Source organism: Gopherus flavomarginatus, chromosome 5 (genome assembly GCF_025201925.1).
Source record: "Gopherus flavomarginatus isolate rGopFla2 chromosome 5, rGopFla2.mat.asm, whole genome shotgun sequence".
NCBI classification, from domain to species: domain Eukaryota; kingdom Metazoa; phylum Chordata; order Testudines; family Testudinidae; genus Gopherus; species Gopherus flavomarginatus.
The window spans coordinates 845,176-872,351 of record NC_066621.1 but is presented as its reverse complement, the minus strand read 5'-3'; the positions used below and the strand labels follow the sequence as shown (position 1 = coordinate 872,351).

The 27,176-nt window shown below is 65.2% G+C and overlaps 3 protein-coding genes across 9 annotated transcripts; all 3 read right to left on the bottom strand.

Moving 5' to 3' along the window:
- Positions 1-1,949: 1,949 nt before the first annotated feature.
- PRRT2 (proline rich transmembrane protein 2) lies at positions 1,950-12,717 on the bottom strand. 4 transcript variants are annotated; one of them, XM_050952410.1, is made up of 5 exons: positions 7,123-7,649; positions 6,702-6,782; positions 6,102-6,671; positions 5,154-5,286; positions 1,950-2,823 (listed from the first exon to the last, which is right to left on the bottom strand). In XM_050952410.1, exons 2-5 carry the CDS (start codon positions 6,771-6,773, stop codon positions 2,813-2,815), a joined length of 786 nt encoding a protein of 261 aa, XP_050808367.1. In that variant the 5' UTR covers positions 6,774-6,782; positions 7,123-7,649; the 3' UTR covers positions 1,950-2,812. The 4 variants fall into 4 exon arrangements, with proteins under 4 accessions (XP_050808367.1, XP_050808365.1, XP_050808366.1 ...); XM_050952408.1 differs by lacking the exon at positions 7,123-7,649 and adding an exon at positions 12,619-12,717 and having other exon boundaries at positions 6,102-6,782; XM_050952409.1 differs by lacking the exon at positions 7,123-7,649 and adding an exon at positions 11,055-11,106 and having other exon boundaries at positions 6,102-6,782.
- Positions 9,119-19,160, bottom strand: MAZ (MYC associated zinc finger protein). Of its 4 annotated transcripts, none has more exons than XM_050952367.1 (6): positions 18,754-19,154; positions 16,211-16,297; positions 13,451-14,223; positions 13,281-13,344; positions 12,619-12,790; positions 9,119-9,957 (listed from the first exon to the last, which is right to left on the bottom strand). In XM_050952367.1, the coding sequence occupies exons 1-6, from the start codon at positions 18,787-18,789 to the stop codon at positions 9,839-9,841; spliced, it is 1,251 nt and encodes a 416-aa protein (XP_050808324.1). In that variant the 5' UTR covers positions 18,790-19,154; the 3' UTR covers positions 9,119-9,838. The 4 variants fall into 4 exon arrangements, with proteins under 4 accessions (XP_050808324.1, XP_050808323.1, XP_050808322.1 ...); XM_050952366.1 differs by having other exon boundaries at positions 16,211-16,300; positions 18,754-19,153; XM_050952365.1 differs by lacking the exon at positions 9,119-9,957 and adding an exon at positions 11,069-11,280 and having other exon boundaries at positions 18,754-19,160.
- Positions 19,161-19,543: 383 nt separating this feature from the next.
- On the bottom strand, positions 19,544-26,832 carry KIF22 (kinesin family member 22). Its single transcript, XM_050952349.1, has 13 exons — positions 26,517-26,832; positions 25,351-25,534; positions 25,135-25,262; positions 24,879-25,039; positions 23,246-23,686; positions 22,718-22,871; positions 22,472-22,631; positions 22,216-22,390; positions 21,986-22,118; positions 21,494-21,564; positions 20,970-21,176; positions 19,945-20,004; positions 19,544-19,603 (listed from the first exon to the last, which is right to left on the bottom strand). Exons 2-13 carry the CDS (start codon positions 25,527-25,529, stop codon positions 19,544-19,546), a joined length of 1,929 nt encoding a protein of 642 aa, XP_050808306.1. The 5' UTR covers positions 25,530-25,534; positions 26,517-26,832.
- Between the last annotated feature and the right edge of the window lie 344 nt (positions 26,833-27,176).

Genomic DNA, 27,176 nt, shown 5'->3' with positions numbered 1-27,176 from the left:
TAGCCCATCAATCCCAGCCTCTCCTTTCAACTGGCCACACAGGGACCCCTGGTCCAGTGCCAGGACATGGCCACTCTGGGGTGGAGCAGGTGGGCTGGTTATGGGGGATCCCAGGCCTGGTGCTAGGATGGGGCTTCTCTGGTGTGGGGCCGGGGGGTTGGTTATGGGGGATCCCAGGCCTGGTGCTAGGATGGGGTTTCTCTGGGGTGGGGCAGGGGGGTTGGTTATGGGGGGTTGGTTATGGGGGATCCCAGGCCTGGTGCTAGGATGGGGTTTCTCTGGGGGGAGGGGAGCTGGTTATGGGGGACCCAGGCCTGGTGGTAGGATGGGGTCTCTCTGGGGGGCGGGGGGCTGGTTATGGGGGATCCCATGCCTGGTGGTAGGATGGGGTCTCTCTGCAGGGGGGTGGGGTGCTGGCTATGGGGACCCTCTGGCCGGCCGCAGACAGACACATGGACCCGCTCTCATGCATCCGAGTTTATTGGTTTCTCATGCATCTGAATCGCTCCAAACCGCCCCGGGGGCGCTGGGCCGGGGGCTCATTCATCCCGGCTTGGGGGCTCTCTGGCAGTCAGGGGCTGGGAGTTATTTCCCAGGTGGGGTTAAAACCCACTATGTAACCCCCCCAGTAATGGATGTGGGGCCATTCAACAACCCCCGCGTACGAGATGTCGCAGGAGGATTTAAGGGGGGGGGCGTATTCCCCTCCCCTCCTCAGCCAGTGGTTCCTGCTGTGGGTCCAGCTGGGCCCTGACACCTCCTGGAGTAGAAGGGCCCCCCTAAATGGCCTAATTTCTCCCTTTCCCTTTAAACAAATGCTTTTTTTTAATGTGACCCCCCCAAATATTGAACCCCCCCAGCCACCTCCAGGGCCCATCTGGGAGTGACTTCCCCATCCCACCCCCCGACAATAGAGTATATAAAAACATGCATGTATAATACTGGCATGTCAACATCAAAACACAAGCCCCTTCAGCGCCCCCCCCCCAATTGTACTGTCCCCGCCCCCACCCCATTACCCAGTGGATAGCGTGCAAAAGCTTGGACCTAGAAGGTGGGGCTTGGCTGAGGGCATTCCCCTGCCCCCCAGAACCAGCCCCTTCCCCACGAGGTTAGGTCTGTAACAGTCTGAAGTCACTTGGTGCCAGGCTGGGGTTGTCATCTGGGCCGGTTCCCTCCCCACTCCTTCTTAGGGTCTTTCTCAGTCTGTCCTTCCTTGCCACCGAAACGTGACCAGCCCGAGGCCCGTCTTCCTCTATCGTTCCCCGGTCAGACACCGCCTGCCCATCTCCCTCGTTGGCTGATGCGGGGTTGTAAATAGGATCAATGAGGAATCAGTTCCCAGCGGCCTCGCACCTTTTCACCCCCTTCTTCATTCCTTTCTTCTCTGTTCTCCTGCAGGCCCCAAAATCCCAGCTTCTAACTGGCCGCATCCCCAGGCAGCGGGGAGAAGGGGGTCGGGGGTCTCCATCGCTGGCGCTGCTTCGTCCATCCGTTTGGGGGAAGGGAGGCTGGGATGTAAATGTGCCCCCTCCTGGCAGAGGGGTCCCACCGGCATCTTGGGCCTACACTTTTTCTTGTCTTGTAAACATGGAAATCAAAAGAGTTTTATTTGCTGTCAAAGAGGCAATGAGCCAGAAGAGAGGGCAGGCAAGGAAAGAGAAGGGGGGGTGGTAGAAAGAAGGTCAAATGGATGGAGGGACGGATGTGTCGCTGGAGGGATGGATGAGTTAGTAGAAGGCTGGACGGATGGATGGACAGACAGGAGGATGGGTGAATGGATACATCACAGGATGGATGGCAGGGGAGCTGGATGAAGGGATGGGATGGATGGATGGCAGGGGGATGGAGGGATGGGAGGATGGCTGTGTCACAGTATGGTTAAGTTGGTAGCAGACTGGACAGACAGCAGGATGGCTAGGTAGAGAGTGGGACAGTTTGATGGACAGTGGGACGGATGGACTGACGGATGAACAAATGGCAGGATGGGTGAATGGATGGCAGAATGGCTGGACTGATAGTGGGGCGGATGGACGGATGGACAGATGGACAGACAGTGGGATGGATGGCTAGATGGACAGTGGGATGGCTGGACAGACGGTGGGACGGATGGCTAGATGGAGAGTGGGACAGCTGGATGGACAGTGGGATGGATGGATGGACGGCTGGACAGACGGTGGGATGGATGGCTAGATGGACAGTGGGACGGCTGGACAGATGGTGGGATGGATGGCTAGATGGACAGTGGGACAGCTGGATGGACAGTGGGATGGATGGATGGACGGATGGAGAGACGGCGGGACGGATGGCTAGATGGACAGTGGGACGGCTGGCTGGACGGATGGACAGACGGGATGGATGGATGGACAGTAGGACGGCTGGATGGACGGCTGGACAGACAGTGGGATGGATGGACGGACAGTGGGACGGCTGGATGGACAGATGGACGGACAGTGGGACGGCTGGATGGACAGATGGACAGACAGTAGGACGGCTGGATGGACAGATGGACAGACGGTGGGACGGCTGGATGGACAGACGCGATGGATGGATGGACAGTAGGACGGCTGGATGGAGGCATGCAGGTGGACAGATGGAGGGGGGTTTCTTCCTCCATTCTCTCCTGGTCTTCTTTTCTGGCGCTGTCCCCGAGGTGGAAGGGGGATTGGAGGCCGCACCCCTCTGTCGGCGGCCGTAATCCCCCTCTCTGCCCCCTCGGCCCCCCCCGGAGGGTTGGCTGTTTGGTCCCCATTAGAGCGGTGCTGGGTGGGGGCTCCTGGGTTGGAGGACTGGGGACAGCACGGAGTCGTCTTCACTGAAACACTGGGGAGGGATGGGGGGGAGCAGGGAGGGGGAGGGGGGCAGCAGAGGGTCGGGGAGATGGGGGTGGGGAAGAGAAGGACAGTTAATGCAGGGCATCTTAGGGTCCCAGGGAAGTCATATGGGGCATATCAGGGTCTGGGGGGGGTGAGGTTTGAAGTCCTTGAGGGGTCATGTGGGGTGTATCAGGGGAGGGACATTCAGGGTGTATGAATGTCCGGGGGGGGCTTTTGGGGTCTTGAGGGGGGAATCATGTATCAAGATCTTGGGGGGCAGCGTTTCAGATCCTGGGGGCCTGTGGGAGTTATTTTGAGGGTCCCAGTGGGCCTTTTGGGGTGCTTCCATGGGGTCGTGTGGGGCATCATGGGGTCTTCTGAGGCGTAGGGGGGCCCTGAGGGAGTTTTGGGGTCCAAGAGGATTGTATGTGGCATACAGGGATCGAAGGGGGGATTTTGTGGTCCCAGGGAGTGTAGCTGGATCCCATGGGTGTTTTGGGGTTCCAGGCTGCGGCTGTGGCACTCCAGACCTCGGGGAGGTGCCCGGTAACCCCCCATTCATCATTTGGATATGACCAGGTGGCTGTCGAACACCCATCGCGAGGGGAGCTAGGATGCCAGGACTCCCCTGCGTGAGGCCCCACCAGGGGAACTGCTCAGCCTGGCTGGGGACTCAGCAACACCCCAGACAGGCCTGGACTTGTGCTCCCCAAGGCCAGGTCTGAGCATGTAACATAGGGGACAGAGGCCACATGGTTTCTCCTCCCCCCGAAGGCCCCGAGACCGCGGGAGCTGAGGAGCCTGGTCCCCAGGCTCACGGGAGCCTGCGTGGCAAAGACTGTAACCGACCTGCAGGACCCGGCGGGGCGAGAAAAACGCCTTCGCCCAGGCCTTGCCTAGTCTAGGTTGAGAATCTCGGCTGCGCACGTCTTTTATTGCCCTTTGGTAACAACGCTGACGCTTAACATCCATCTTCTGGCATCAAGAAACCTAGACTAGTGCTGATCTGCCCAGGGCGTGTGCCTGAGGGGCTGGGGAATTGGCTCAGGTCGCAAAGGCTGGTGCACGTCCACTTTCCATGGCTGAAGTGGGGAACCAAATCATAACCACACATTGCTCCCAAAAGGGATGGGGGCAGCCGAGACACATTCCTGAGGTACGGGGCTGGGAGTGGGCCTTTTGTGAGTGGCTCTGTCTGCGGTGGGGGCTCCACATGCTGACGGCTGAGTGATCGCAGCGCCTGGAGGGGTTGCTGCTGGTCACTAGCAGGGCGTTGCGAGAGACGGCCCAGGCTGGAGAGAGATAGGGGGGCAAAGCGGCCCCACAGTCCTAGGTTACACCCCGGGGATCCTGTCACAGGGGTATTTGGGGGGTCCCAGCACATTGTGTGGGATGTATCAGTCCAGGGGATTGTGTGAGGCCTATCAGGGTCTGGGGTGTCGTGGGGCATTTTAGGGTCCTGGGGGCATTTTTGGGTCCCAGGTGTGAATCAGGATTCCAGGGGCATATCAGAGTCCAGGGGGTCCTGGGGATGTTTTGGGGTCCCGTGGGATTGTGTGGGGCTTATCGGAGTCTTGAGGGGCATTTGGGAGCCCAGGGGTCATGCAGGGTGAACCGGGGTCCCAGGGGCGTATCAGGGTCCAAGGGGCATTTCAAGGTCCTGGAGGGTTGTGTGGTGTGAATCAGGGTCCCAGATATTGTATGAGGCATATCAGGGTGCCAGGGATTTTTTTTGGGGGGCCAGGGCATATCAGGGTCCCAGGGGGGTTGTGCAGGACATATTGGGGTTCTGGGTCCCAAGGGGCTGTACAGGGTGTTCTGTGATCCTAGGGGGAATGTGTGCAGCAAAATGTGGTACCAGGGGGGTCATGTGGGGTGTGTTGTGTCTTGGGGAGTTGGGCAGGACATACCAGGGTCCCAGGGGATCATGCAGGGCATATTGGGGTCCTGGGGGTAATGTGGGGTGCATTAGAGTCCCAGGGGGAGGTATCAGGGTCCCAGGGGTGTAGGGGGATCCCAGGTGTATATTGAGATCCCGGGGTGTGTGTGTATGCGGGTCCCAGGGGTGCTTCAGTATCCTGGGAGCTTGTCCAGATTCTGGGGGGAGGCTATGGGGCTCCTGGGGATATATCAGGGTCCTGGAGGTGTATTGGGGTCCTGGGGGCATTTTGGGATCCCAGGGGCTATTTGGGGTTCTGGGGCTATATGGGGGTTCCGGGGGAGATTTGAGGTCCAGGGAGCGTATGGAGGTCCCAGGGGCTTTTCAGGGCCTGGGGGGCGATTCAGGGTCCCGGGGTTGATTTGGGGGGTTCTGGGGGCCCTGCACCCCACACTCACGGCCGAAGTTGATGGCGACCGAGAGGATGATGATGACGATGCCCCCAAGGAGGGCCACCATGCTCAGCAGTTTGGCCACGCGGCCCAGCCGCCGCGCCCCGTCCAGGTCCCCCTGCTGCAGGCTGTTCCGTGACTGCGGGGAGAGACATGGGGTAAGATCGGGGGGGCCTGGAACCCCCCCCATCACTGCCCTCCCGTACGGCGGGGGCTCTCTGTGTCCCCGAGAGCTAGGGGGGAATGCGGGGAGAGCTGGTGGGTTTGAGGTACAGCAGGAGGGGTGTGTGGAGTATTTGGGGGGGCTGGGGGCTGAAGTGGGGTTATTGGGCTGTTTGGGTTCTTCTGGGGCCCAGGGGCTATTAGGGGTGCAGTGGGGGGTTGGAGGGAGTTGGGGCACAGTGTGGAATACTTAGGTGCAGTGGGGGGATGCTGGGGCATGTTGGAGGGCTCTGGGACATGCTGGGTTTCCAGGGGACATGGGGGCGTGGTGGTGGGGTGCTGGGTTTCTGGGGTGTATGGGAGTGTTGTGAGGGGTGCTGGGGGTATTGGGTTTCTGGGGGTTATGATGGGGGCACAGGGTTCTCTGGGGAATGGTGAGTTTCGGGGGAGCAGTGGGAATTCTGGGGGCACAGTGAGGGGCTCTGGGGTGCAGTGGGGGGTTCTGGGGGCACAGTGGGGGGTTCTTGAGTGGTGGGGTCTCCGGGGAGCACAGTGGGGTCTCTGTGGGGGCACAGTGGGGCACAGTAGGGGCTCCGGGGGGGACAGTGGGGGGTTCTGGGGGACAGTGGGGGGCTCTGGAGTGGTGGGGTCTCCGGGGAGCACAGTGGGGTCTCTGTGGGGGCACAGTAGGGGCTCCGGGGGGGACAGTGGGGGGCTCTGGGGGACACAGTGGGGGGCAGTGGGGCTCCGGGGCCCAGTGGGGGGCACAGTGGGAGGTGGGGGGGCTCTCACCATGACGGAGTACACGAAGGCGACGATGTTGATGGGCCAGATGGGGCAGAAGCAGGAGAGGGTGGCCAGCAGGATATAATCTCTCGGCTTCTCCGCCTCCGGGCCCCCTTCGGTCCCCGAGGGCTGGCGGCTCAGGCTGGGGCGGGGCGACCCTGCCCCTGCCAGATGCACCTGGGACCCCACCAGGCTGCCCCACCTCCGTGGCCCCCCGCTCGCGCAGGCCTTGCCCCCCAGATCGCCCAGGGAGGCTGATTTGGAGCGAGCAGGTGTTGGGGTGGGCGGGTGGGGCCTGACGGCACCAGAGGGGCCTGGGGCAGGGGGGGAGGCATGGGGGGAGTAGGGGGTACCCCCCACACCCACAGCCTGTCCATTTTGTTGGGGCCCCTCCTCTGGCTCCCCCTCATCCTCCACCATCACAGTTACTGCTGTTGAGGGGGGGGCATCTGGGGCCGAGGGGGGAACATCTGGGGCTGATGGGGAGGTGTCTGGGGCCGAGGGGGGACGCTGTGGGGGCGGGAGGGGACTCTGGGGAGGACTCTGGGGGGCCAGTGGGGCTGAAGGGGGACTCTGCAGGGGCAGTGGGGTTGGGGGGGGACTCTGGGGCACCAGTGGCTGCAGCTCTGTTGGCCCCGTGGGGGGCGACTCATCCTTCTTTTCCGTGTCATCCGACATTGGGGGACCCTGTGGGGAGAGATGGGAGGGGTAGAGACACAGACCCACAACTCACCACAATACCCCCAACCTCCTCCCACCCCTGCCCCCCCATCTCCCTCCCATCCCCCACTGCCCCTCTCCACTCTCCCTCCCATCCCCCACCCCTACTCCCCACCAACCTCTTTCCAGACCCCCCCACCCCCATCTCCCCGCCCCGGAGCCCCTCCCGGGGGCTGCCTTGGGCTGCTTTCCCTTTTTCCCAGGGTGGGGGTGGGGGAGGGGGAGAGAGGCCGGCCAGGCCCCCCACGTCCCCCCCCCGCCACCTCTGCCGCCGGCTCCTGCCCTGGGGGCGGGGGTCGGTCCCTACCTGTCGCGCTGCACAAGATGCTGGGGGGGACCCGGGCGCGGCGGCTGCAGACAAGCTCCCCGCCCCCCCCCCCCCGCGGGAGGCGGGATGCAGCGAGCGAGGGAAACGCGCTAGCGGAGGGAGGGAGGCAACCCCCCCCCCGCTTTGTCTGGGGCTGACTGACCCCCCCCCCCCCAATTCACTCCCGGTCTCATGCAGCTACAGCCGCCCCGCTCCCGCCCCCCCGCCTATGGGGCAGATCCTGGGAGGGGCAGAGCTGGTGTGGGGGCAGGGCTGGCAGGGGCTGCGGGTCGGGAGTGAGGGGCACCGGCAGAGCTGGGGGAGGGGGGCAGGGCTGGGCTAGCAGGGGCTGCGGGTAGGGAGTGAGGGGCACCGGCAGAGCTGGGGGGGCAGGGCTGGGCTGGCAGGGGCTGCGGGTCGGGAGTGAGGGGCACCGGCAGAGCTGGGGGGCAGGGCTGGGCTAGCAGGGGGCTGTGGGTCGGGAGTGAGGGGCACCGGCAGAGCTGGGGGGCAGGGCTGGGCTAGCAGGGGCTGCGGGTCGGGAGTGAGGGGCAACCGGCAGAGCTGGGGGGGCAGGGCTGGGCTGGCAGGGGCTGCAGGTCGGGAGTGAGGGGCACCGGCAGAGCTGGGGGGGCAGGGCTGGGGCTGGCAGGGGCTGCAGGTCGGGAGTGAGGGGCACCGGCAGAGCTGGGGGGGCAGGGCTGGGCTGGCAGGGGCTGCAGGTCGGGAGTGAGGGGCACCGGCAGAGCTGGGGGAGGGGGGCAGGGCTGGGCTGGCAAGGGCTGCAGGTCGGGAGTGAGGGGCACCGGCAGAGCTGGGGGAGGGGGGCAGGGCTGGGCTAGCAGGGGCTGCAGGTCGGGAGTGAGGGGCACCGGCAGAGCTGGGGGGCAGGGCCGGGCTGGCAGGGGCTGCGGGTCGGGAGTGAGGGGCACCGGCAGAGCTGGGGGAGGGGGGCAGGGCTGGGCTGGCAGGGGCTGCGGGTCGGGAGTGAGGGGCACCGCTGGGCTCGCCCACTGCTGGGTGGAGGTTGATCGCAGCGGGTTATAACGCTGGCGGAGGCGGGGGCGCCCGAGATTTGACCGCTTTTCGCAGAGAGACTCGGGGTCCCCGGAGCCCCGGGACCCACCGCCACGCCCGAAAGACCCCGCAGTGGCCAGGCCCCACCCCTCATCTCCGTGGGGATTCCTCGCCCTGCAGGGGGCGCTGGAGGTGCAGGGGGGCAGCCCCCCCCCACTCAGGCCTGGGCTTATTAGCAGCTAATGGGGCGAGCGGCGCCGCAGGGTGTGGGGCAGCGGAGGGAGCGACTCGCACCCGGCCCGGGGGGGGGGAGGAGCTGGGGGAGATCTCCGCGGCAGGGGCGGGACTGGAAGTTCCCGGCTGGGAGGGTGGCAGGAGCTGTGGGGAGGGGGGACACAGACACTCCCCCCGCCTTCCACTTTCCACCCCGCCCCCCCTCTTGGCTTTGAGAGACCCTACAATAAACAAACGACAGGGGGCTGCTGCTTTGTCACCATTTTTACTCAAATCTTTCACTGCGGAGACATGGGGGTGAGGAGGGGAGTGCGGCACCTGGGGGGAGTGGAGCCCCCAGGGAGGCAGGGAGGGAAGTGGGGTACTGGGGAGGAGTGGGGCCCCTAGGGACAGGAAGTGGTGTGCAGGGGGAGTGGGGCCCCTGGGGGATTTGGGGTACTGGGGCTGAGGGGGCCCCCAGGGGAGGGAAGTGGGGTACCAGGGACCCTGGGGGAGGGAAGTGGGGTGCCAGGGGATAGTTGGGCCCCCGGGGGAGGGAAGTGGGGTACTGGGGCCCCCAGGGAGGCAAATGGGGTGCCAGGGGCAAGGGGGCCCCCAAGGGAGGGAAGTGGGGTACTGGGGGGGAATGGGGCCCCCAGGGGAGGGAATTGGGGTACTGGGGCACCCGGGGAGGGAAGTGGGGTGCTAGGGGTGAAGAGGCCCCCGGGGGGGGTGTTCTCCGGTGCCGTCGTGGTAGAAGAAAGACTCAAAGCGGCACATGGTTTATTTGTCCGTTTCTTGGTGGTTTTATACAATACAAAAGGGGGGGGGGAGTCCCCCAAAGTCAGGGCCATGCAGGGGGACGGGGGCAGAATCAACGCGAGACGCGGCTGGACCGAGAACACGAACACGAGAAAACAAAACAAATCATAAAAATTCCATAGAAAATAGGGGGGGTAGGGGACCCCTGGACAGAAGGGTGTCAAGGCTGAGGGGGCAACCGGGGGGACCCCAGGACAGGAGAGAAGCAGGGGTCTCCCCTGCAGGAGGGGGACTGGCCCATGGCTGGTACCAGCCCCCAGCAATGTCAGTGACACCCTCCTTCCCACGCAGAGCCCCCCCACCCCTTTGTGAATGTGGCTGATGGGCGGTGGGGGGCAACTGTGGGGCCAGGGGGTTACAGCCCCCCCCATTCCCCTCCCAAGGATGGAATAAGATTTATTGGGGGGGCCTCTTGGGGGTTAGAGGTGACGGGAGGCCCCCCTCTGTCCAGGGGGAAGAGGATGGTTGGGGGAGGGAGGGGGTCCCCATCTTTTGGAGGGGCCCCCATCTGTCCGGTGTCACGTCCCCCCTTTGCCAAGCACGAGAAAAGGGCCCAACTCTCCTCTCCAGCCGCGGGGGCCAGTTCTGGTGGCGCGGGGGGGGGGTCTCCAGCTGCCGGGTTGGGGGATGACACGGGGGGAGGTTGGCTCTTGCCCCCCAGGAATCACCAGGGCTGTGTGGGGAGCGGCTGGCTCACCACCGGGGCCCCCTCCATGGGCAGGACGGTGACGGCCGACGTGGGCGGGGCCGCTGCTGCTGCCAGGGGGCAGAGCTCGCCTGTACCTGTGGGGGGACACAGATCAGAGGGGGGGTGGGTGCCTCCTATAATCCCCCCAGCAAAGCCTGTTATCTCTGAACCCTACTGCCCCCTCCTCGACCGAGGCGGTGCCGCTGGCGACAGGGCGGGTTCGAATCAGCCCTGAGAGCTGGGGAAGGGGTCAGCGCCAGCCACTCTGATCCTGGGGCGCAGGGCCGAGGCAGCCGCCCCCAGACGCCGGGGTTCCCTACAGAGCTTGGGGTGCAGGGCCCAGCCACAGCCACCTCCAGACGCCGGGGTTCCCTACAGAGCTCGGGGCGCAGGGCCCAGACGCAGCCACCTCCGGACGCCGGGGTTCCCTACAGAGCTCGGGGTGCAGGGCCCAGACGCAGCCGCCTCCAGACGCCGGGGTTCCCTACAGAGCTCAGGGCCCAGACGCAGCCACCTCCGGACACCGGGGTTCCCTACAGAACTTGGGGTGCAGGGCTCAGACGCAGCCGCCTCCGGACGCCGGGGTTCCCTACAGAGCTTGGGGTGCAGGGCCCAGACGCAGCCACCTCCGGATGCCGGGGTTCCCTACAGAGCTCAGGGCCCAGACGCAGCCACCTCCGGACACCGGGGTTCCCTACAGAACTTGGGGCACAGGGCCCAGACGCAGCCGCCTCCGGACGCCGGGGTTCCCTACAGAGCTCAGGGCCCAGACACAGCCGCCTCCGGACGCCGGAGTTCCCTAGAGAGCTCGGGGCGCAGGGCCCAGACGCAGCCGCCTCCGGACACCGGGGTTCCCTACAGAACTTGGGGCACAGGGCCCAGACGCAGCCGCCTCCGGACGCCGGGGTTCCCTACAGAGCTCAGGGCCCAGATGCAGCCATCTCCAGATGGCGGGGTTCCCTAGAGAGCTCGGGGCGCAGGGCCCAGACGCAGCCACCTCCGGACGCCGGGGTTCCCTATAGAGCTCGGGGTGCAGGGCCCAGACGCAGCCACCTAAGGACGCCGGGGTTCCCTACAGAGCTCGGAGCGCAGGGCCCAGACGCAGCCGCCTCCGGACGCCGGGGTTCCCTACAGAGCTCGGGGTGCAGAGCCCGGAGGCAGCCACCCCTCCCCCAGCAGGTGAGCAGCTTGCCTGTCCCCGGCGATTCACCGCAGCGGTTGGGCCTCGGCTGGCGCGGCCCCGGCCCCCTCTCTGGCTCCGGCGCCGGCGCCAGCGTGCGTCTGCAGGTGCCCGTTGAGCTGGGCCGGGGTCTTACAGTGCACGCCGCACAGCTTGCACAGGAAGCGCTCCACCCGCGGGGCCGCCAGTCCGTGGTCCTTGACCGCGTGCACCCGGAGGTAAGCCGCTGTGGTGAACCCTACGGGGGGGCGAGAAGGACAAACCACTAGGTCAGCCTGTTCTACTCTGCTGCTGCGGTGCTCTGCCCCAGAGGTGGCTGCATCTCGGCACCGGGCGAGGGGTCCCCGTATGAACAGCCCTGGGAGGCGGCTGCGTCTCAGCACCGGGCAACGGGTCTCCGTATGAACAGCCCCGGCACCCCGCACCGGAGGCGGCTGCGTCTCAGCACTGGGCGACAGGTCCCTGTATGAACAGCCCTGGGAGGCGTCTGCATCTCAGCACAGGAGGAGGGGTCCCCGTATGAACAGCTCCAGCGTCCTGCCCCGGAGGCAGCTGCGTCTCGGCACTGGACGAAGAGTCCCTGTATGAACAGCCCTGGAGGTGGCTGCGTCTCCGCCCCGGGCGAGGGGTCCCCGTAAGAACAGCCTCAGCACCCCACCCCGGAGGCGGCTGCGTCTCACCACCGGGCGAGGGGTCCCCGTACGGAAGGCCCGGAGGCGGCTGCGTCTCAGCACCGGGTGAGAAAACATGAGAACTGCAAGCTCGTTAATGTCCGTGTGTGACGAGCGCTGCCCCCCTGCCCCCCTGCCTCGGCTCTGGGCGCCCGTCTCCAGACGTCGAGGGGGGGCACCGCAGCCCAGGTCAGTCCCGGCAAAGGTGGGGCAGAAGGTGGGGAACTAGCTGCTCACCAGCAGGCCCCAGGGTGAGGCAGAGGCCCTGCGGGAACAGGCCCGGCCACACTCGCCGCCTGCCTTGTTTGCAGGGAACTTCCATAGTGGGGGAGGCCAGTCACTGGGAGGTGGCTTGTGCCGCCCCACGACCCCAGCCTGCCACGCCTGGCACCCCAGGGACACAGAGCCTATGCTGGCAGTCCGATGCCTGGCACCCAGGAAGATGGGTCCAGTGACCCCGGCCTGGCACTCCCCACGCCCGGTGCCATGGGGAGACGGGGCCTACGCCCAGCCCGGCACTCCCCACGCCCGGGGCCATGGGGAGACGGGGCCTACACCCAGCCCAGCACTCCCCACGCCCGGTGCCATGGGGAGATGGGGCCTACGCCCAGCCTGGCACTCCCCACGCCCGGTGCCATGGGGAGATGGGGCCTACGCCCAGCCTGGCACTCCGACGCCTGGCACCCAGGAAGAATGGTCCAGTGACCCCGGCCTGGCACTCCCCACGCCTGGTGCCATGGGGAGAGTGGGCCTACGCCCAGCCCGGCACTCCCCACGCCTGGTGCCCCAGGGAGAAGGGGCCCTCCCCTGGCCTGCCCTTGGCAGGTGCAGCCCGCCCCGTGGTGGGTACGGTGGCACCGGGGCACACGGCTCTCGCTCTCTCACACACACTGGCACCCCCCTACCTTTGTTGCACAGCTCACAGATGTGGTTGGGCCCCTGGCTGTGCACCTTCATGTGGTCCGTGATGTAGGCGGCGCTGAGCATCTTGCCGCACACGTGACACGGCACCTTCTCCTCGTGGCGCACCGTGTGCGCCCGCAGCCGGTCCTTCGTGGCGAAGGCCGCCTCGCATGTCTGGGGGGAGCGGGGTGTTAGGGGGGCTGGCACCCCAGAAACCTCCCTCTCCATAGGAGTGTTCTGGAGTCCCTCTAGGGGAGCTGTCCCGGACACCTGGGTCCCAGTCCCATTTCTGGGAGCAATGCTGGATCCCCTGGGTGAGCTGTCCCGGATGCCTGGGTCCTATCCCAGTCTCTTGCGGGAGCCATCAGGGATGCCTGTATCCCATACCTGGTTGTGGTCTCTGGGAACGCTGTGGGACCCCCCAGGGAAGCCACCCCGGATGCCTGGGTCCCGTTCCCCACCCCAGTCCCTCCAGAAGTGCTGTGAGCCCCCCAGGGAAGCCACCCCGGATGCCTGGGTCCCGTTCCCCACCCCAGTCCCTCCAGAAGTGCTGTGAGCCCCCCAGGGAAGCCACCCTGGAGGCCTGGGTCCCGTTCCCCACCCCCGTCTCTCCTCGAGGAGCCCATTCCCTGTGGCGTCTCTGGGGCTGCGGGGGGGTAGGTACCTCACATTTGAAGGGTCTCTCTGTTGAATGCACCTGGCGCACGTGGCTGTTGAGATGGTCCGGCCTACAGGGGGAGCAAATGCAGGTCACGGCTGGGCAGCACCCCTGCAGCCCCCCCCTGCACCCAGCCCGCACCCCGCTGGGCTTCCCCCGCCCCGCGGCGGCCGTACCGGGAGAAGCTCTTGCCGCAGTGGCTGCAGATGTAGGGCTTGTGCACGGCGCCGTCGTGTGAGCGCACGTGGTAGCTCATCCGATCCTTGCGTTTGAAGCGCTGCTGGCACACGGGGCACTGGTAGGGCTTCTCGTCCGAGTGCGACAGCTTGTGCCGGTTGAGGTGGTAGACGTCGCGGAAGGCCTTGCCGCACATCTCGCAGGCATGGTTCTTCCGGATCCGCTTGCCAGAGGCCGTGGTGGTCACCAGCCCTGCCGCCCCGCCCCCCTCCGCCCCTGGCGCCGCCCCGCCCCCACCTGCCGCCAGGGCGGAGACGCTCAGCAGGCTGAGGGGCACCATGGTGGGCATCTTCATGGCAGCGGGGCTGGCGCGGGCAGCCTTGGCGCCCGTGTGGATGGCCTCGTGGCGCCGGAGGTTGTAGCCGTTCTTGAACTCCTTGGCGCAGAGCGAGCAGATGTACGGCCCCTTGCTCTTCGACTTCTTCTGGGCCTCGCTGGGGGGCGGCGGCGCGGGCGGCTGGGCCGGGGGGGGCTGGGAGGCGGCCTGCGGGGCTGAGGCTACCTGCCCCCCGTTCCCCTCGGGCCCCGGCTGCTGCTGTTTCAGGGCTGCCGTGTCCACTGTGGAGGCAGCCGGAGCTGAGGCCGTGGCAGCCGCCACCACCGCCGCGGCTGCTGCCGTCTCCTGGGCGGCTGCCAGCACCGGGAGCAGGTCCACCTGCAGGGAATCAGCAGAGGTGGCTGGAGCGGGTGGCGGGGGCGCCGCAGCAGCAGCCTGTGGGGGAGGGAGAAGAGTCAGAGGGAGGCGGGGGCAGCACAGTCAAAACCAACCAGGGCAAATTCCAGCCCCCAAAGCTTTGGATTTTCCACTGAAAATCCTGGGAAATTCCAGCCCCCCAAACTTCGGTAACAGACAAAAGCCTATTCATGGAATGAATCACAATGAAACACGCGAGTCCTGGGACATCGCAAGCTCCGGAAGCTTCCGCACGTTATGGGACAACAGAGATGCGCAATCCCGGAAAGCCGCCTCTCGTATTTGTTTAACCCGGGAGTTCTGGCCCCACTCAAGTTTGGTCCCTTTCTTTTGTTTCAAGCCCTGTGATATCGTAATTCAAAGCCAACATCATCAGAATTTATTATTTAAAAATACATGGAAAAAACTTTCGCCTCCCCAACAACTGAAGAAACCAAACAATTTGTTACCCGTACAAAACATTCCAGCGCAGAAAACTTTGGAGATTTATTTTAATACAATCGGAGGTAAATCCAGCACACCAAAAATACCGGTCTTCAAACGAACCAAGTGACAGGGTTAGTTTGTCCTAGAGATTTTAAGGCTTTTTTCAATAAATTCAAAGTAATGGAGCTGCAATTTCGCATTTTCTAAAAGATAAAGTGAACTATTTACGGGAGGGGGAGAAACACATTTCAACTAAGAAATCACCTTAAATTTTGATGTATATATAAAAATGTGAAACAACTGGGATGTTTTAGGTCAAAAAAATTCAATGTACCATTTTCAAAATGAAATGAGAAATTCCAACAATTTTTTACAACTTAATTAAGGAAAAACAGAATGTAACATTACCTTACATATTCTGAGTGCATTTTTCCGTACTACATACAGAATTATATAAGATCTATAATGTAAAATGTCTAATCAGATTATATGTATTTTTAAAAAACCAACCCATTTCCCCCACACATCAAGCTTCCTTGGCTTATTTACCTGGAGACATCTGGAAACAATGAACTGCGTTCAGTTAGAGCTGCTCTGGAATTTCTCACCTTTTCAAATACATTATTGACAAATAGAAACTGGGAGAAATTTCAACCCAAACCCAGCTCACTTTATTTTACTTGAGGAAAAGAACTAGGAAATTCAAGCCCAAAAAAACGTCCTTAACTTTATTCTGACCATGGAGGGACCCACTCCTCTGGAGATTTATGCACAGGCCTAATTTTAGTCATGAAAACCATCTTACTAATTTCAGTGGGTCAATTCACACTCCTAAAAATAAAGGTATATAGGACTTTGGCGGCAGGGATTGTCTGTCGTGAGACAGACAACATGTAACTCAGATTGCAGGACTGCGAGGGCTAAACCTTCCGCTCGTGGCTGGAGCTAGCAAAAAGCAATCTGTAAATATTGGTGTATTTCAAATTCATTCCTTACCACATTTTTCAACCTTAACTGTGACCCCCAAGCCCCATTTAAAACTCTTGCAGCAACCCCGTTGCTATGTACCTCGTGTACCTGAGCACGTACCCCGGTAGGAAAGTGGCCTAATCAGTTAGAAAATGTATAATCGCATCAGATGCAATTAGGAACTGCAGGACACAGTGAAGGAAACCTATCATGGGAATGTTTGTAACCAATTTTGCCCTTTAGAGATATTTCCACAAATATGTTATTTTAGAGCCATAATGTTCTTGTTTTCCCATTCAGAGAAAGGCTTTACGGTAACTCCAGAAGACAATTTAAAGCTCACGAAAGCAGAGCGTTTCGGTTGGAGTAAACTAGACAGGGATTCCTTGCCTGGTGCTGAGATGCAGCCAATTCTGGAGCTGGATTTCAGTAGGCACCCCAGGGGGGGAAAGGCCTCAAGTCCCATTCGCAACCCCCGAGTCAGCCAGTGCCATGCCCTGCCCTGGGGAAATAGCTGACCCAGGACCCCACGGCCCCACCAGCCCTGCCCTGGGGAAATAGCTGACCCAGGACCAATGGCCCTGCCAGTCCTGCTGCCGCATTTGCTCACCTGGAAGGGGCTCTGGGTGCAGCCCTGGGAGGCAAAAAACCGGGACTGGATTTCGGCCCCAACCTGGAGGGGATTCTGTGTGTGACTCTGCTAAGATGAGAGGAGAGGAGAGTCAGAGGAGCCAGGGGAGACGGGACAGGGGAGCTAGCCCCAGAGTCACCGAGCCCCAGGGAGGGGATGGGAAATACCGGGAGTTAACTCTGGCTCCTAACGATCACCACATTTTGCTGCTGATCATCCCAGTAAACCAGGCAGGAGGGGCTGGGATGGTACAGCCAATGGGAGTGGGTTTGGGGACATGGTGGAGGAGAGGAGGGACAGGCAGGGCAGTCTGAAGAAGACATGAGGCAGTGGGGGACCTGGGGAGGAGGGTCGAGACAGGGAGGGGGAGGGGGTGGGCACTGTGTTGTATGGAGAAGTGGGAGGGTGGCCGGCAGTGGGGTGGGGGAGGGGTCCCAGGGCTAGGAAGGGGTCATGGGGTGAAAGAGCAGAGAGGTGGGGGAAGGGTCACAGAGTGGGGGAGGAGTGCAGAGGGGGAAGAGTCTCTGTAAGGGGTGGGGCCATGGGGCGGGGGAGAAAGGGTCTCAGAGGGGAAGGTGGTGGGGGAGGAGTCACACATTGGGAGAGGGGTCCCTGTAAGGGGAGGGTCACATGGTGGGGGAGAGGTGCCTGTGACGGGGGGGTGGGCTCCCTGTGAGGGGAGTGTCACACAGTGGGGGCAGGGATCCTGTGAGGGGAGGGGTCACACAGTGGGGGAGGGGTTCCTGTGATGGGAGGGTCACACGGTGGGGGAGAGGTTTCTCTGAGGGGAGGGGTCACAGCGAGCAGAGGGTCACACGGTGGGGCAGAGTCACATGATGGGGGAGGGCTCGGGTCACACAGTGGGGGAGAAGGTCCTGTGAAGGGAGGGATCATACCATGGGGGTAGGATCACATGGTGGGGGAGGGGTTTCTGTGAGAGGAGGGTCCCGGCGAGCAGAGGGTCACACAGTGGGGGAGGGGCTCCTGTGAGGGGAGGGTCACAGGGTGTGGGAGGGGTCGGGTCACAGGGTGGGGGGGGCTCCTGTGAGGGGAGGGTCACAGGGTGGGGGAGGGGTCGGGTCACAGGATGGGAGAGGGGCTCCTGTGGGGGGAGGGTCCTGACAAGGGAAGAGGCTCCTGTGAGGGGAGGGTCACATGGTGGGGAAGGGGTTTCTGTGAGGGGAGGGTCCCGGCGAGCAGAGGGTCACGGTGGAGGAGGGATCGGTTTATGCGGTGGGGGAGGGGCTCCTGTGAGGGGAGGGTCTCGACAAGGGGAGGTGCTCCAGCGAGGGGAGGGTCACAGGGTGGGGGAGGGGCTGGGTCACAGGGCGGGGGAGGGTCCCGACAAGGGGAGGGTCACGCAGTGGGGGAGGGGCTCCAGCGAGGGGAGGGTCACAGGGTGTGGGAGGGGTCGGTTTACGCAGTGGGGGAGGGGCTGGGTCACAGGGTGGGGGAGAAGGTCCTGTGAAGGGAGGGATCATACCATGGGGGTAGGATCACATGGTGGGGGAGGGGTTTCTGTGAGAGGAGGGTCCCGGCGAGCAGAGGGTCACACAGTGGGGGAGGGGCTCCTGTGAGGGGAGGGTCACAGGGTGTGGGAGGGGTCGGGTCACAGGGTGGGGGGGCTCCTGTGAGGGGAGGGTCACAGGGTGGGGGAGGGGTCGGGTCACAGGATGGGAGAGGGGCTCCTGTGGGGGGAGGGTCCTGACAAGGGAAGAGGCTCCTGTGAGGGGAGGGTCACATGGTGGGGAAGGGGTTTCTGTGAGGGGAGGGTCTCGACAAGGGGAGGTGCTCCAGCGAGGGGAGGGTCACAGGGTGGGGGAGGGGCTGGGTCACAGGGTGGGGGAGGGTCCCGACAAGGGGAGGGTCACGCAGTGGGGGAGGGGCTCCAGCGAGGGGAGGGTCACAGGGTGTGGGAGGGGTCGGTTTACGCAGTGGGGGAGGGGCTGGGTCACAGGGTGGGGGAGGGGCTCCTGCGAGGGGAGGGTCACAGGATGGGGGAGGGGTCGGGTCACAGGATGGGAGAGGGGCTCCTGTGGGGGGAGGGTCCTGACAAGGGAAGAGGCTCCTGTGAGGGGAGGGTCACATGGTGGGGAAGGGGTTTCTGTGAGGGGAGGGTCTCGACAAGGGGAGGTGCTCCAGCGAGGGGAGGGTCACAGGGTGGGGGAGGGGCTGGGTCACAGGGTGGGGGAGGGGCTCCTGCGAGGGGAGGGTCACAGGGTGGGGGAGGGGCTGGGTCACAGGGTGGGGGAGGGTCCCGACAAGGGGAGGGTCACGCAGTGGGGGAGGGGCTCCAGCGAGGGGAGGGTCACAGGGTGTGGGAGGGGTCGGTTTACGCAGTGGGGGAGGGGCTGGGTCACAGGGTGGGGGAGGGGCTCCTGCGAGGGGAGGGTCACGCGCCGGTGCGGGAGGGGCCCTGGAGGGTGGCTGCGCGGCGCGGGAGCGCGCGCGGCGGGTGTCGGGCGGCGCGCGCCCCGCCCCCGCTGGCACTGCAGGGCGCGGCGGCGCGCGGGCGGGGGTACCTGGAAGATGAAGCTGCTCCAGTTGCTCGGGTCCATGGCGGCGGCGGGCGGGGGAGCGAGCGGGGAGCAGGAACAGCGCCGCGCGGGCGGGGGAGTGAGGTGGGAGGGGGGGAGCGAGGAGGCAGCGGCGCGAGGACACCTCGGCGCCGACGCTGATTGGCTCCTTCAGAGCGCGGTCTCGCGGCGCGCGACAGTCTCACTGAGAGGAGGGTGTCAGTGATTGGCCGACGCTGGGGTCCTTGGCGTAGGGTTCTTGCAGGGCTGCCATTGGTCGCTCTAGTGAAATGAGAAGATGACCCCACGTGGGGTTGCTTCTGATTGGGTGAAACCCTCCGCACTCAGCAACCAGTCGGCAAGTGCGCACGATGACCGTTAGAGGAAGAAGGTGCTGATTGGCTGCCGCCCCCGGGGCCCGCGCTCGCCCTGGTAACGGTCGTTTCCTTTTCCTCCCCGAGCCCGTTAGCTTGTAACTGCCCCCTCCTCCCTAGTCACAAAATGGCCGCTCAGTGACCTCTCACCCCGAGGCAGGGCGGAAGGTACCATGAGAGGAACGGGCTGGGACAGTGACTGACACCCCCCCTGCTGAGATGGGCCTGCCCGCGCAGCCCTGTCCCCAGGGCGCTCCCCCCTCCCGTCCCCCTTAAAGGGGCAGAGCCTCTCCCAGGGAAGGGCCCCCCCGCCCTGTTTGGCCGACACTTAATGGTCGTGCTGCGGTGGGGGCAGCCGGACGCCTGGGTTCCCCGCGCGCAGGCGAAGGAGGAGGCGGAGTCGGGGTGATAGACACAGACTTTTATTGAGCGGGGGGCGGGGGCAGGGGCGGGACGCAGCCCAGGGCGCTCAGCAGGTTTGCCTGGGGGGAGAGAAGCGAGTTAGAGAGGGGGGACCCGCCCCCCCCACCGGCCCCTCCCCCAACCCCCCCGCCTCCTTCTCCCCCCCAGCCCCCCCACCAGCCCCTCTGGTGTCTCCTCCTCTCCCCTCCCCCCCACCAGCCGCCCCCTCGTCGCTTGTCTCCGTCTCTCCCCCTGCCCACCAGCCCCTCCCCCGTCTCCCTCTCCCCCACCAGCCCCCAGCTTCCACCTCACTGTTCCGCTGCCCCCCCGCCCCCTCCACTTCCCTGCACCACCCCGAGCCCCCCAGCCCATCTGGGCACTGACCCAGCCCCCCAGCAGTAGCCCTTGCCTCCCCACTCACTTTCAGAAAAGAGGCCACTTGTTTGGCTGTCATCCCCTCCACCTGCTGCAGGTCCTCCACCTGCCAGAGACGGGGGAGTGAGGGGCCCCATGTGCCGGCCCCCAGCGCCCCGCCCGCCCGCAGGGAGAGGGGTACCTGGCTGAGAGGGGAGAGGGAGGGGCCCCGTGTGCCGGCCCCCAGCGCCCCGCCCGCCCGCAGGGAGGGGGGTACCTGGCTGAGAGGGGAGAGGGAGGGGGCCCCGTGTGCCGGCCCCCAGCGCCCCGCCCGCCCGCAGGGAGGGGGGTACCTGGCTGAGAGGGGAGAGGGAGGGGCCCCGTGTGCCGGCCCCCAGCGCCCCGCCCGCCCGCAGGGAGGGGGGTACCTGGCTGAGAGGGGAGAGGGAGGGGCCCCGTGTGCCGGCCCCCAGCGCCCCGCCCGCCCGCAGGGAGGGGGGGCCTGGCTGAGGGGGAGAGGGAGGGGCCCCATGTGCCGGCCCCCAGCGCCCCGCCCGCCCGCAGGGAGGGGGGTACCTGGCTGAGAGAGGAGAGGGAGGGGCCCCGGGTGCCGGCCCCCAGCGCCCCGCCCGCCCGCAGGGAGGGGGGGCCTGGCTGAGAGAGGAGAGGGAGGGGCCCCGGGTGCCGGCCCCCAGCGCCCCGCCCGCCCGCAGGGAAGGGGGGCCTGGCTGAGGGGGAGAGGGAGGAGCCCCGTGTGCCGGCCCCCAGCGCCCCGCCCGCCCGCAGGGAGGGGATTACCTGGCTGAGGGGGAGAGGGAGGAGCCCCGGGTGCTGGCCCCCCGCGCCCCGCCCGCCCGCACGGAGGGGATTACCTGGCTGAGGGGGAGAGGGAGGGGCCCCGTGTGCTGGCCCCCAGCACCCTGCCCGCCCGCAGGGAGGAAGGGGACCTGGCTGAGAGGGGAGAGGGAGGGGCCCTGTGTGCTGGCCCCCAGCACCCTGCCCGCCCGCAGGGAGGAAGGGGACCTGGCTGAGAGGGGAGAGGGAGGGGCCCTATGTGCCGGCACCCCACCCCGCCCAGAGGGAGCGGGGTACCTGGCTGAAGGGCCCATGCAGCTGTCTCCAGGCCAGGATGAGCTGGGCTTTCTTCTCCCCAATGCGGTGCAGGGCCCGCAGCTCCTTGGCACTGCCCTGGTTGAGCAGCGCCAGCAGGTTCTCCCGGCTCCGCGCCAGCAGGTCGGGGCGCAGCAGCAGCTCCCAGGCTGGGGCCCGGTTTTCAGCCCCTGCGCCGGCCGCCTGGCACTGTGAGGGGGAGACAGCATCACCCAGCAGTCAGCCCCCCCGGCGCATTTCCACCCCCACTGCCCCTCACCCAGCAATCGACCCCCCCAACTCTGCCCCTCACCCAGCAATCCACCCCCCCGGCACATTTCCCCCCCTGCTGCCCCACTGCCCAGCAATCCGCCTTCCCAGCGCATTTCCAGCTCTGCTGCCCTCCAACTCTGCCCCCCCGCCCAGCAATCCACCCCTCCAACTCTGTCCCCTGGTGCATTTCCACCCCCTCCAGCCCATTTTCATCCCTGCTGCCTCCCCAGCACCCTGTGCCCAGCCCCTCTCACCTGGTTCCTCTGTATGACCAGGATCCCTTCGGCTCCACTGGGCATGGCCTGCTGCCCAACGGGGGTCTGCACTGCAGAGCAGGGGGCAGGGTCAGGGGGGTAGGAGCTAAGACTCCTGGGTTCCATCCTGGCTCTGGGAGGGGACTTGGGTCTAGTGGTTGGGGGTGTGGGGGCTGGGAGCCAGGACACCTGGTTTCTATCCCAGCTCTGGAGAGGAGTGGGGTATAGTGGTTACAGGGGGCACGGGCAATGCTGGGAGCACTCCTGGTTCCATTCCAGCTCTGGGAAAGGAGTGCGGTCTAGTGGTTAGAGGAGGGTGGGGGTGGGGGGCTGGGAGCCAGGACACCTGGTTTCTATCCCAGCTCTGGGAAAGGAGAGGGGTCTGGTGGTTAGAGGTAGGGCTGGGAGAGCCAGGACTCCTGGGTTCTCTCTACAAGGGAGTGCTGTCTAGTGGTTAGAGCAGGCCAGGATTGGGGCCCTGAGCCCCCTTACCTTGCTGCAGGGGGAGGACCACAGCCTGTTTCCGGGCCCTGGCGGGGGCCTTGCTGTGATGCAGGGGCTTGGGCTGACAGGCCTTGTCCAGCAGCGCCATGGCTTCCAGCTCCTTCTGCCTCTCCTTCAGCTTCTGCAGAGGAGGGACAAGGGGGTTGGGAGCTCGAGGGAACCAGGGAAGCGTTGTGGGGCTGTCTATCGGAACAGGCTATGGGGTGGGGCTCACCCACCTGCAGCTCGCGGCGCGTCTCCTCCAGCTGGCGCAGCAGAGCCACCCGCTCCCGCCGGGGGGTGCTGAGCAGCGGCAGCCTCCGCCCGGCCCCCCCCTGCTGCTTCTCCAGCTGCTCCAGCCCCAGCAGCCGCTGCACCAGCCTTGGGTCCAGCTGCTCCAGGGGCAGCAGGGAGCTGGGGGGAGGGGGAAGAAGAGGAGACCATTAGCCCAGCAACTCACCCCCACACCCCCTCCCCACAGCTCCCACCCCTCACCTAAGCGGCTCAGCCTCGGGGGGCTCCTCCTCAGGAGGGCTCTTGGCCCCGGGGCCAGCACCCTCACTGCCGGCTCCAGGGTCCTCGGGAGGTCTCTTGGCCCCGGGGCCGGCACCCTCACTGCCGGCTCCAGGGTCCTCGGGAGGTCTCTTGCGTGCAGCTGTGGGAAGAGAAGGGTGAGGCCAGGCTGGGGTCTCCCCACATTGATCCCTCAGCCCCATGGAGCCCAGCCCGGCCCTGCCTTACCTGGGGCCTGCAGCGTTTCCTGGGTGAAGGGCCGGTTCACCACCTGCTTGGACTTGGCAGCAAAGTTCAACGTGCTCAGTGTGTCAAAATAAAAGTGTTGCTCCGGGGCAACATTCGCAATGATCACGCTGTGAGCCGAGCCCCCCAGGGAGTCCTGGGGAGAGAGAGAGCCCAAGAGTCCTGCACCTGCCCCCACTCCCCTTCCAGAGCCGGGAGAGAACCCAGGAGTACTGCACCAGTCCCCCCACGCTGGCAGAGCTGGGCAGGACAGGGGACTGTACATTTGGCGCTGCCCCTTCCCCATATCTGGTTTTTGTCCCCTTGGCTCTCTCTGCACCAGGCCCCGCATCCCGAGAGTTTGAGTTTGATGCTGAGCCTCTGACGCCCAAGAGCTCCTGGCTGCACTGCAGGAGAACAGCAGGTGGCAGCAGAGCCGGGGCAGTGTCCTGGTTTCTGCACCCCCACCCCGCCCCAGGATTGGACCCCAGCATCCGTTCCTCCCCCGCCCCCGGGAGGACCCCGACACACCTGCAGTAGGCGGGTGAGCTTGCTGTCACGGTACGGCACACGGGACAGCCCCTGGTTGAGGGCATCCACCACCTTGCTGAGCACATGCAGGGAGGCGTTGATGGCTCCGCTCTCCTTGAGCCGCAGGCCACGGTTGCCGGTGCGCCGGTTGTCCTCGGAGCCAGCCAGGTCGATGAGGCAGAGCTTGGCCACGCGGCGGCGGTGGGGGGGCGCCCGCTGGCTCCGTGCCACCCGCACCAGCAGCACGGCATGGCTACGGCTCGAGCGGTCGTTGAGCTGAGTGGAGGCTACCGTGCGGTTGCGGCTGGCCGGCAAGAAATGCCGCTCGAAGTCCCCAAAGCCTCTCAGCTCCCGCTCAGTCAGCCCCGGGATCAGGATGTTCCGGTCCCGGTCCTCCCGGATCGGCAGGTCCTGCTGGGACGGCTCCAGCAGGTCCAGCACCTGGAGTTGGGGGAACATCAGGGGAAAGATCCTGCTGCCCCCCACCCGGGCTCCCCCTGCCCCACCCCCCTACCCCAGACCACCAGGGCTCCCAGCATCCCCTACCCCTATCTTGGACCGTCAGGGCTCCCAGCACCCCACACCCCAAAGGCCAGAGAGGAGGGGCTGGAGAGTCTCAGTTTGGAACTGGCTGGGAAAATGGAGGGGAGCCCAGATAAGGCTCTTGGCCTCCCTGGGCCCCGCCCCAAGATGGACGTAACTGAGGGGGTCGTTATCTGTACCTACAAGCTCTGGTTTGGGCTGTGTTCCTGTTGTCTAATAAACCTTCTGTGTTACTGGCTGGCTGAGAGTCCTGGTGAATCGCAGGAAGCCGGGGGTGCAGGGCCTTGTCTCCCCCAAATGGTGACACCTACCAGTGCATCGCCCTCCTGGTTCACCCCCCACATACACCTCCCAGCCCCACCCAGACTGGTGGGTGGGAGTTGTGTCATATTTTGATGAAGCCTGTGTGCCTCGGTTTCCCCACTATGCTGCACCATCACACAGTGGGGAGAAGGTCTGTCGGTCCACAGGCGTGAATGGCTCCAAGCTGTCTGAAGCCATAGGCCCCATCAGTGGGGTTTCTGAGAAGACAACAGCAACCTCAGTCACCTGGATGGACCATGGCCGGCCCATCCCTTGGCAGCATTTGCCCAGCTGGAGAAGCAGGACCAGGGAGGTGCCGCTGGTTAAAGGTCAGCTGCTGAGGGCTTTGGGGGACACACCTGAACCAGGCCAGCAGGAAGTCAGAGGAGAGGGCTTGGGCTGACCAGGATGGGCTGGGCTGTAACTTCCCTCTCTGGCTAACAAAGGATTTGCCCCACCGTCCAGCCGGCTAACAAACCCATTGTTACCAGCACTGGCTGCGTGGCTCTGCAAATGCTGCTGGAGATGGTACAAGTCTCCTCGGGGGTCTCAGTGGGACTTGGGGGGCTGCAGGCTCCTTCAGCCTAAGGAGGTGGTGAGGCCTGTGGCTTCCCCTGGAAGAGTGAGACCCCTCGGGAGTCTGGCTCAATAAAGGGGGGCCTCCCAGAGACTGCTCCAAAGCTGGGGTCTTAGTACCTGTCCTGTGAATCTGCAACAGTGGGTCCAGCAGCTGGCTAGACAATTCTTCCCTCACCCCTAGTCCTGTCCTCCCCACTCCCATACTTGCCTTCTCCTGGTAGATCTCCAGGTAGGACATGGAGATGGAGTAGTCCCACTCCTCACCCCCAGGTGAGCAGCTCGCCTCCCGTGTCATCTGCAGGACATCCCGCAGCGCTCGTGGGATCACACCTGGCTGTTCTGGGCTGCCCAGCATGGTGTGCGTCTTACCTGAGGTAGGAGGCAAGAAATCACTTCCTCAACTTCCACAGCCCCCTGCCCTGCCTCTGGGCTCAGCTCCTCAGCCCAGCCGCCTCCTCACTCACCAGCCCCGGTGGGCCCATAGGCCAGCACGCTGGCGTTCTGCCCCTCCAGCAGGTGGCACAGGACAGGCTGCACGGAGCCGGTGTAGATGTCATGCTGGGTGGCTTGATCGCCATAGAAGGTGTCGAAGCTGGAGGACAGGGAAGGGCATGCTGTGATGGCAAGGGAGGAGCTCAGCCCAGGGGCACCCCCCGCTGGGGACACCCCACCCCACTTACTGGTACTGCATAGTCTCCATCTTGTTCCTCCAACTGATAATCTCCAGGGAGCGGGAATCCAGGCCGCGGATGCAGGGGTCCCCCTGGCTGCAGGGGCGCAGGCGGACGCAGACTCGCACGTGGGCTGGGGGGCTGGTACGGCGGGGCTCGGCCAGGCTGGGTCTCTGCTGGGACGGCATGGTGCCTGCCACGGGGGGGTGTGGGGGAGCTCGCTCGCTGCTGGGGGGAGGGGAGTTAGGAGACAGCAAGGGGGGCTTCCCCCCACTCCGCTCCCCAAGCTCAGCTATGGGGTGAACCTGCTGCGCTCTGCCGCTCCCTACGCAGCTTTCGGGCTCCTCCCCTCCCCACCCCCTCCCGGTGCCCTACCCCTACCCCTGCCCCTCCTCCTCCCCTCCCCGCCCCTCCCGGTGCCCTGCCCCCCTTCTTTCCTCACCGCCTCCTGGTGCCCTGCCCATCCTCCTCCTCTTCCTCCCCGCCCCCTCCTGGTGCACTGCCCCTGCCCCTCCTCCTCCTCCTCCCCCTCCCCCTCCCCTCCTGGTGCACTGCCCCTGCCCCTCCTCCTCCCCCTCCCCTCCTGGTGCCCTGCCTCTCCTCCTCCTCCCCCTCCTCCCTTCCCCGCCCCCTCCTGGTGCCCTGCCCCTGCCCCTGCCCCTCCTCCTCCCCGCCCCTGCCCCTCCCCGCCCCCTCCCGGTGCCCTGCCCCTCCTCCTCCCTGACCCGCCCCCTCCCGGTGCCCTGCCCCTGCCCCTCCTCCTCCCCCTCCCCTCCTGGTGCCCTGCCTCTCCTCCTCCTCCCCCTCCTCCCTTCCCCACCCCCTCCTGGTGCCCTGCCCCTCCTCCTCCTCCTCCTCCTCCCCTCCTCCCTGCCCCGCCCCCTCCCGGTGCCCTGCCCCTCCTCCTCCCCCTCCCCCTCCCCGTGCCCTGCCCCTGCCCCTCCTCCTCCTCCCCCTCCCCTCCCCTCCTGGTGCCCTGCCTCTCCTCCTCCTCCCCTCCTCCCTGCCCCCTGCCCCTGCCCCTCCCCCTCCTCCCCCTCCCCTCCTGGTGCCCTGCCTCTCCTCCTCCTCCCCTCCTCCCTGCCCCGCCCCCTCCCGGTGCCCTGCCCCTCCTCCTCCCCGCCCCTGCCCCTCCCGGTGCCCTCCCCCGCCTTCTCCCCCCACCTCGCGCTCACCGAGCTCCCTGCTCTCTTTCGGGTCCGGCACAAACTGGAGCTCGCGCGGGCCGTGGCCGTTTGTATTTGGCGCTAGCCCCGCCCCTGCTCAGACAGCGGCCAATCAGAGCGCTCGCCGGGTGGGCAACCGCGCACGCACCCAGGGAATGGGGAGCGATTCGCCTGCGCACTGAGACAAGCTGGGGGAGGCGCGTGCGCATGAGGGGCAAGACAAGATGGCGGCGCATGTGGCCTAACAGAGAGGAGACTTACAAGAAGCGCATGCGCATCGGGGACTGTGGCGGAACCGTGCACGCTCAGTGGCGCAAACCTGGCCGGGGGGGGCAGGAGGGCAGGGAAACGCAGCAGAGCATGCGCACTACGGGAAAGTAGAGCCGCATGGCCTATGCGGACGAAAGGAAAAAGGGATAGGCGAGATACGCGCGCGCACAATGGGACATGGGTGAGAACTGCGCATGTGCATGTGACAATACGCGCGGGAAACAATGAAGTGGCGCATGCGCAACAAAGAGGCGGGAAGAAAGGCTTCGCAGAACGGCTGCGGCCCGTGGGAGCGGGCCTGGCTCCGGACCCGAGGAACCCGGGTCACCCCACGCTCCTCCCCCTCCTGCCACGCAGCCCCGCCCCTCTTAGCTCCTCCCTTCCCGATACCTAGCCCCG